Source organism: Lissotriton helveticus, chromosome 5_1 (assembly GCF_964261635.1).
Source record: "Lissotriton helveticus chromosome 5_1, aLisHel1.1, whole genome shotgun sequence".
NCBI lineage: Eukaryota > Metazoa > Chordata > Amphibia > Caudata > Salamandridae > Lissotriton > Lissotriton helveticus.
This window is the reverse complement of record NC_136065.1, coordinates 582,913,960-582,923,310: the sequence shown is the minus strand read 5'-3', so window position 1 is coordinate 582,923,310 and position 9,351 is coordinate 582,913,960. Positions and strand designations below refer to the sequence as shown.

Sequence of the window (9,351 nt, the reverse complement as noted above, 5' to 3'; positions counted from 1 at the left end):
CATTTCATGTCTGATCATCTGCGTCAGCCTGATGAAGGCTCATAAATCAGCTGTCTCGCTGCCCAGGTCACCTCATGCATCGCTTGACCCTTTTCATAACACATGATTTATAAATTGAAGTCAATTTTTTTTCTCCCCTCTCCACGCCAGATTTATAAACTTCACTGGACCACGTATAATGTAATGCGCACTTCGATGGCATGCTTATGAGACGGTAAATTTATTGTCGACGAACTCTTACCTCGAAAAATGACATCAATGCAAAGTGGTTCCCATTTCTCGCCTGCCAATAACCTACTCATCGGATTCTCCCTCCCTCCTGATTTTTTTTTTCCGGTTTGATGACGGTGACGGTAGTGTTTATGAGGTCATTAAAGGATATATATAAGGCAAAATCCATTTGAGGAGACACCAGTGAGTCAAGAGTGGCAGTCAGGAAGAGTTATACCTCTGATCCGCCGCAATGAATAACCTTGTGGTGTCTTGCTTCATTTTCATCACCATCTCCTGCCCTCTCTTCTCACTCCCTATTGACCGATCCGGAGAGGTCTCGTATCAGTTTCCAGGTAAGGCGGGTTCTAACCATTCAATAGTTTATGGAATGCTTTTTTTCTGAACCTTTTTTTAGCAAGATTTTGAATGATCTATATGTTTTCTGTGTGATGATTTAGAAAAAGTTCAGGAATAGACTTTGCTAAAAGCAGCTCTTTTTGCATCTAAAAGTTATTTCCAAAACAGTGTTTCAGAGAGGGAAAAACATTCCATTTGTTTAAGTTAGATTATGTGGGTGTTGTGATCAATATTATTGGACCAGCTTTGAAATTACTTTGAAGTTGCAGAGCATGCTGAAATTGAGAGCTGCATTTTAAGACCTATACTAATGTATAAAGCAGAACCCCACATTATGATGTTATTGCGCTATATAAAACTTTATAAATTAAATTGTATCATGTCTAAATTGAACTTTCTCCCTCCCGTCTCTAAATTGATCTCAAGAGACAAAATGCAAACTGCAGGGTATCTGCACAAATGCATAGGCAGGACCCTACTTTTTTTTGCCTTCCCAGCAGTAATTAATTACATTTTACCAAAGCCACTACCTGTAGATGAAGCAATATTTGCTATTTATGTTGACTATTCGATTGTGTTCCATGGTTAAATTTACTCGCAAGTGGGATATGTGTAGATTTATTACACTCCATACATAGAGCGTTGCATGCAACCCAGCACTGCAGCCTTGGTGAATCATATTACAGCTCACACCGCCGCTGCTGAATCCGCAGCATATTAACCACCAGGGGGAAACCCCTTGCGTGTAAAGCGCTGCACTGCCCCAGTGCATTAAGGTAGCGCTAGCAGCACAAGAACAGCCAGTAACAGATGCTTTTTTGGTACAGAGATTTTGGAGTCAAATAAATAGCGACACACCAAGTATTTTTGCTTCGTAATTATTATTCCATATCTGAACATATGTAGCAGCCATCCGTGTTCGTTTGCTTGCTATCGTTAAGACTGCGTTTGCAATTTTCTGCTCATAATTTGTGGATGTTCCCTAGGGTCCACTGGTCGTTCCACTCGACGAGTTTCTGTGTCCAGAGTTCACGTGCCGTGCCCGCTTCCGTTCACTTGCACTTGAACCGTGTGTGCTTTGCAATAAATCAGACGACCGCTGGGATTGCCCGTAACCGGCTGTCTGAGGTCTGCCGCGCCTGTCAGGTCTTTTGTTCAGCAGATTTTTAGCCTCTAATTTATCCCCGCCATAACTGTTCATATACCGTAGTGGGCTGTGCACCTCCTACAGAGATGCGTGTGCACGTTTTCAGGTCACGCGCGCCGCTTTCAACGAGTACCACTGAGTCGGGTATTGATAAGAATCAATATAGTGTACCGAATAATTGCTTTACAGTATTATTTGGCGATCAAATGCACACAATTTGCTTGTGAAAACGTAGTGTGCAACACCATGGTATGTTATGTCGTCCAACGCACGCTGTGTTATGTTGAGTTCTGCTGTATTACATTATGATAAAGCTGGCATGTTGCCTTATGTCATGTTACGTTACATGAACTTATGTTGTAGTAAGTTTTGTTAAGCAATTTTAGATATCATGGTATGTTCTGTTATGTAATGTTACTCTCAATCATAGTTTGGTATGTTTTGCTTTGTTGTGCTGTTTGCATGATGTTAATGTGTTTATGTTACCTTTGATAGTATGTTACATTATCTCATGTTAATTTTGTTATGTTATTTGCAACTTTGCTTTTTTATGTTACATTTTGTTTTTCTGTGTTACACACTGTTATTGTAGTTATTTTACCATATGTTCTGCTAGGTTGCGTTAACTTCTGGTTCATTAACACACACATTATGCTGTGTTTTGTTGCGTTATATTATATTGTGTTGGGTTGAGTTGTGTTATGTTTCATAATGGCACTTATATAGCACACAATCTGGCACTGAGATGGCACCCCACGTCAAGCTAGAGCTGCAAAATCTACCGACGCGAGTTTGCAGTTACCCCATAGTACATCTAACAACTCTCTTGGGGATCACATGAGCCTTTAGATGCTTTTTAGACGCATGGAAACGAGTTAGAAATTAGGAAAAAAGGAAGAGCATTCCAAGTCCTGCTTGTATGCTTCCAAAAGATGACCTTCACAGTGCTCTTTCTTGTCCCAGCTAGAGAGAGAGATGGGAAGATCCCAGACAGCTCCTGGGATTATAAAACTCGGGATTTTGTTGCAGGGAAGTGATTGCTTGCTGGACACTGAACAGGACTTCAATTCGATCCCTTGCTTAAGCAATTGCCAATGTAGTTTGTGAAATATTGGAGAGAGGATTATGCTGCTGGGTCCCCATCAGCAGCCGTGCAGCCCAGTACAAATTATATCACAGACGTGCACAGCATTAGTAAGTACAGAACAGCAAGAGTTCAGGTTCTTCCTATGGACATGTAATCAATGGGATCCCAGTTGATCAGCCCAGGTGCAGTTTGCAATCAACCGTAGTGCTGGTGTCTTTAGGGTTGAGAGGTGACATCCCGCAGGTGGGATATGTTGACCTCAGATGGCGTCTTTTGTACGTCCCAAAGTTGATACAAGTATGTTAGGAGTTTGGTGAGTTAAGCCTCAGAAGGAATCAGATGCATGTCCCACGGATAGGGTGTTACAGTCTTAAATGGAACCTGGTGCATATAGTAAGGGGCTTTGAAGACAGCAAAGGGATCACCTGTAGAGTGAGTCCTATAGCCTGATCTTGGTGGTGCACAGCCGATAGGGGGCATTGAAGTTTTGGATGGGATCTCATGTCGAGAAGATTGATATAACCGAGGGTAAAGTCTGCTGTGAATCATATGGATGGGCAATGTAGACTCAAACAGGATTTCAAGTAGAGAGAAGTTCTATAGCTAAAGCCTCCTGTTAATAATGTGGTGTGTGTTGTGGAATCCAGTGGGATTTTACTTAGAGAGCCTAAAAATTCTATCGCAAAATATTATAGGTCGGCATTCTAGATTCCAGCAGGATTTTGTTTAGGGAGGAGTAGCATAGACTGAGACGAAGCCTAGACCGAATCATACGGGTGGGAACTTTAGGCTCCAATGCGATCTTGTAGAGGGGAGTGGATCTGGCCAAAATAAAGCCTTGTGTCTATCATATGGGTGAGATTTGTAGAGTCAGCAAACATAATAAGATGATGGACAGAGCACTGAAAGTTTTCAGACACTCACCCCCAGTCGCTATTAGATCTGGGTTCAATCCATCATCGCTCTTTTGCTCACTTCGCCACCCCAGTTCAGACCCAACCATTTGCAAATCAGTCTTGACCTTGTTCCTCATGGGAAGAGTCCTGCCCGAACTGCCAAGCCAGGTCTTCCCTGGACTGGAAGAAAGCCTCCTGGGACCGGTTTTGGGGTATCAAACCCTCATCCGCCAAGCTAGTTTGAATCCAGTAGCAAAGTGAGCACAAACCCATGCCTGGGCATACCCTACCTACTTAGGGCGAACAAGCAACCACAATAAGATGATGGACGGAGTGATGAAACTTTTCAGACACTTACCCCCAGTCATTATTATATCTGGGTTGAATCCATCATTGTTCTTTTGCTCACTTCGCCACCCTAGTTCAGCTGAAAAGCTCAGAGAGGAACAAAAATACTTGTTGTGTGGCACACTATGCAAATCACAGAAATGTAGTTTACATGTTTATGCTGTGCCTATTACTACATAGGCCACGCCCCTTTTGGAGACCCCTGCCCCCTTCATCCCTCTTAAAGATGTGCACATGACTTTCTTTATCAAAAGGAGGGAGAGAGATCAATAGATCAACGGACACTAGTTACCACTTAGGGGAGTGGAAGGTCCAGTTACAGCATGTGTCCGTGGGGGGTCTATGCTAACAAAGCGGGGGGCTGAACTGTTCCTGCAAAGAGTGGGAAGAGAAGGGGAAGGCTAGGAAGGACTATGCAAACGCTGGCGTGACCAGAGGTGTAAATGTAACACCTGTGGGCATCCCTTTTGTTGGATGTATTTGCCTCACACACCCCGAAGGATGTCATGCTTCATCATCGGCGGTTGCTCCTCGTCGGGGGGGCGGTGCAATCCCCGACGGGCACACCTCAAAGAGGGGCACTTTGGCGGAGATCTTTTGTATCCAACTGCCCTATGGTGAAGTGTGGGTGTGTGGGCAGGGAGGCAACTGAGCCTGAGGTGAAGGTTAAAATGCAGGAAGAGGTACCGGAAACAATTTTATTCTGGTGGTCCCCCTATTGCAGTTAAAATCGTGAAAACAAGCTCACTCAGTGTCACCTCGTTAGGTAGAGTGACCTATGTGGAGCTCTGAAAAACAACAAGTGGTCAACATGTTTCTCGCAAACGGATTACTATCCTGCGATTCATCAGGACCTTAAAAAGTGAAAAATAATAAAGAAAATTAACTCAATAACATGCTAGTGTCATGTATATGGTGTGGTATGGGTATACAGTTTACCTCAATGGAAAGTCCTATGCCTAGAGTATGAGAAAGAAAGCAAATACACATTAGTAGTACATTTCTCATTAGAACAGCAAGGATTGCCAACGCCAGAATGTGAACATAAGGAGGCATGCTTGGGGCAGTGTGGGAAATTGTCACTACCTCTTCATGCCAGGTGGTTTCAGCGTGCAGTGTGGTGTGCACACACACTCTAAAACTATATCGGTGAGGGGGTAAAGAATTTAAAAACAGTTATAAAAAACAGCAGGCAACTATACAAACACCATGTTGGCTCAGAGCGGCATCATGAACCTTGATTAAGTGAGTGGCAACACCTAACACTCAGTGTGCGCTATCAAACCTAAGTGGCTCACATGGTCATGAAGTAATTAACGCCGGACTCACCTAAGGGTTAAGGGCTAAATACCACAATAGTGATCGGCGGGTCAGTACATCGGGGTAAGCCTTCAGACTTGGCTGGAAAATAGACATGTTACAACAGGGGTAAAGAAAACGCTTCGCATAGTTCAGATTAGGTTATAAAGTGGAAGCGCTGCACAAGATTTCATAAAGCCGATATTAAATTGGCTGGGAAGTAGGCATGTTACACCTAAGGTCTGGAAAACACTTCGCTGTGTTCAGGTGTATTTAAATTTATTTTATGTTACAACGCAAAAGCGCGGCAAGAAGTTTGGCAAAAAGGATAGGCGAAAAGAGACAAGAAGCCGGTATTTGAGCCTCCACCCGGCCAGGTCTCATGGTGTGTCCACATATTATAAAGAGGGGAACGCTCCGCTTTGCTCAGATCAGATTAACAAATGGACGCGCTGACTTTAGCATGTTGTCATCTCAGATGGAAGCTCATGTCTTGTTTTTGTAAATTGTGATGCTTTAGACATTTATGACAATCTTTACTGTTTACAGACAGATGAATGAAAGCATTAGTTAGGCCACACTGCTTCAATCATACCAAAAAAGGCAGTTTTTGATTGACAGATAAATAGATGGACATTCAGAAATCCGATCAGCTAGGACTGGCGCTTATTTCAGACATTTTTGAAAATCTTTTCTTACCAATAGAGGTTCTTTTGGAATGTTATAGAAGACCGTACCTGTTTAGTCATTCAATCATACATTCATTTATTGGAGATACTTAAATTCGAACTCATAAATCTACTCGACAAAAACAGATAGCTTTTCTTATAGTATTGAGTTTTATGCATCACAAATCAAATCCTATATTACAATTATACTGTGCTGACAAAAAAAGAAGACTCCATTCTTTGTTAAACAGTAAGAAGTGCATCTGTAAGTAAATGTCTCTGCACACTTCCAATTCCGATAAGAATGTTCCCTTGTTTAGAATAGCATTTCACCACTAAAAAATGGACTGGAATGTGGCCCTAAGTAGTTATGATTGAGCGATAACAGGAGTTGTGCCAAACACAAAGTTTTGTCCACCCTTCTCTGCATTCACACACCTAATTATGAGGGTTGGGAAATATGGCCTTCTCAATAGCAGAGCCACCACCTCGTTGCCTGTGAGGATACAACTGATCAATGGGATCTCTGATGGAAACTGAGTCGCGCAGTTACATAATTTAGGCATGCCAGTCTGCCGCCATTTTAATTGGTCAACTTCATGCAAGGCAGCCATGTAAACTAGGGGTGGGCTAAGAATTTGGCTCCACCGGAGGAGTTTACAGAGGCTTGATCACTTTGCGCTCTGCGTGGAGTTCCAAATAACTCAGCGAAGGGACGAGGAGCGGCATTTTTTCTCTCAAGTCGCTTGACAACGTTAATTTGGGAGCACTGGTGAAAAAAAAATCACGCACTAGACATCCTCCTGGCAAGATTTCTCAACACGGACGGTCGCAGCAGGCCGTTAACACTCACGCTGAGAATTCTGCTGCTCGAGTTCCGGAGGCTGCGCTGCAGTAGAATATCTACTTGAGCAGCAGAAAGGGGCAGCCCCCTCTGTAGCGAAGCATAGTGCTGTTTGCTCTGATTTTACAGCACAGGCCAAACTCCCGGTGCTAAAAATCAGTGCGAGCAGAGTGACTTACCAGACTCCGCCACTGACGGAACTCCGCGGAGCACGTCAGAGTTTTTTTGGTAATTCGCGGAGCTCCTCAGAATAAAACTCAGTGAACTCCGCCCAGGCCTAATGTCAACCACAACGCTCTTACATGTAAGGGCACAAAGCCTATGTTTGGTCTGAAAGAATTAAACTCCCAGCATATCTAGGACACTTTTGATATGTTTACTAGAAAAGTATCTGCACGTCGGAATCATTGTCCTGTAAGCACATTAAACAGCAACAGCATCATCATGAAATACAAGCATTAAGGAATTGCCGTCACAGAGCTTTTTCCTATAGTGGTTTCAACCATGCAGGCACCAGCCAGCTTGGGCAAGAAACTGTGCCTGCATGGGCACCTCATGGCCAGAGTTTCCAGAGGCGAGATCAGAGTGACTGAATTGAGTTCTAAGGCTGGTATCTCCATTTCAAATTTTGGCAATTAGAAGTTTTCCCCCGAAAGGGGAAATAACTGTTTGAACCTCGATTAACTGGGTGTTTTGGCAAGCAGTTTTTACCATTTTGGGGAAGATAACACTGGTGGTTATGCCTGTTGTCTGCAGGAGATAAATGTCAGCACAGCTGCTGGTAGGAGATAGGGTGGTCATTGGCGGGGCATGGGTGATGGGCTTGTTTGTGCCTGTCTGGAGGAGGAACGCATAGGACTGTGCAATGTTCCTTCAAACAGTATCATCCCTGCAGCCTCTCTGAGAGGTCCAGTGTTTAAAGATGAATTAAAACACTTTTATGTAATCAGGCACTTCACAGTACTTCCTGAATAAGGCCAATAAATAAGCACCTATGCCCTGCCATGTTTTCATCAGCATTCGTATAGTGCTGTCAGCCAATAGTATGGCACTAAAATGTTTTCTTTATCTTTGCCTCTTTTTTATATGGTTGTTCAATTTGCATCCATCCATCATGTATGATCGACAGTTTGTGTACGGTTAGTAGGGATGTATTGAATGCCCATATTAGTAATGATTCATGCGGTTCCATGTTCAAGTAAAATGAGTTTGGTCCAGCTAAAGATCTTGTGATGTGGAGGGTGTATTGATCTTTGTGGCTTAATGGCTAGGAACCTCATCAAAAACAACAATGTCCTTCAACACACCATTACATGGACTTTGCTGGTTGTATGGCAGGCAGCGTGGCTAACTTGACAATTAATTACGTCGATGGTGACGTGCATCAGAACGTGCTGTGCACATCAGGGCGTCAATGGGTCTGTCTTCTAGAATGCTCTGTTTCAAAAAGGCGAATTTAGGTGTGATCGGAAACGGGCTGTGTAGTGAGGGTTGTAGGGTGAAAGTAGTGTGCAGCGGGGTATCATTATCTTTTAAATGAATTAGCTCGGCATCCCAGAACCGATGAATTGCCTTGTCCTTGCGACAGCGTCGGCTCCAAACATATATTAACAAACATAGAAATAAAGGAATGCCCCAAATCTGGGAGACCCCGGCGGAGAGTTGTCCAGTGGTGCGGAGAACTGAGCTGCTGGCCTCTTTGAGGCACCACAACCTAAGTTTGCTGCACCGCTTGCCAAGTATGGGCAGGTTGTCTTTGGAATTTTTGCAGGTAAAACTCGTGCCCAGAAGGGAGGAATTTTTGGATCTAATAGAACCTCCGCCTGCAAGAAAATTATATACACAACTAAGGCACGGTTGCCTGCCACTTGGGACACTAACCTGCAAATGACCAGGTCAAGAGGAGGGAATCTGCCCTGTCTGCATTAATAGTAAAGAATCTGCAATCCGAACCAAAAAATTGACTGCTCCCCTGGTGGAACATTGGATTAAACATGGTCATAAAATAGAAGATCTAAAATGGGGAGGAGTAGAAGCCATCTCCCATAGTATCAGGGGGGGCAACGAAAATATTAAAAGGAAGAAAAGAGAACAGTTCTACATGTCCCTGTTTAATACTTTCAGAACAGGACTGAACAACAGAGAGGAGTGGGAAAGACTTATCCTGTAGAGAAATGGAAATTCAGATAACAAATGGGAAATCATTGTATACTGTATCATAAGGGCCTGTTTGAATACTCTTTCCCCAGAACTCCCATCTGTATGAACTTTATGAACTTGTTACACCAATAACTTTATAACCTTGGATTATGTTCAAGCATTGTCATTGTAAAACATAAGAAATGTGATGCATGATCGTGTCTGTTTTCACATATGTTATGGGATGTATATCCACAAATGACTAGTGCTCTAGATTGGATGTCTGATATTGTATGATGGGGATACATTGTGAATAGTTATGTCCGCGAGCCAATACTCCACGTTGAGGATAC

General features: G+C 43.2%; 1 protein-coding gene across 1 annotated transcript in view; it reads left to right on the top strand.

Annotated features, from left to right (window-relative positions):
* Nucleotides 1-429: 429 nt before the first annotated feature.
* Nucleotides 430-9,351, top strand: part of UTS2 (urotensin 2) — a 72,236-nt gene continuing 63,314 nt past the window's right edge. The window contains exon 1 of the mRNA XM_078641018.1: nt 430-566. Coding sequence (XP_078497144.1) covers nt 464-566 — 103 coding nt within the window. The 5' untranslated portion in view covers nt 430-463. The remainder of the gene's footprint in view (nt 567-9,351) is intronic.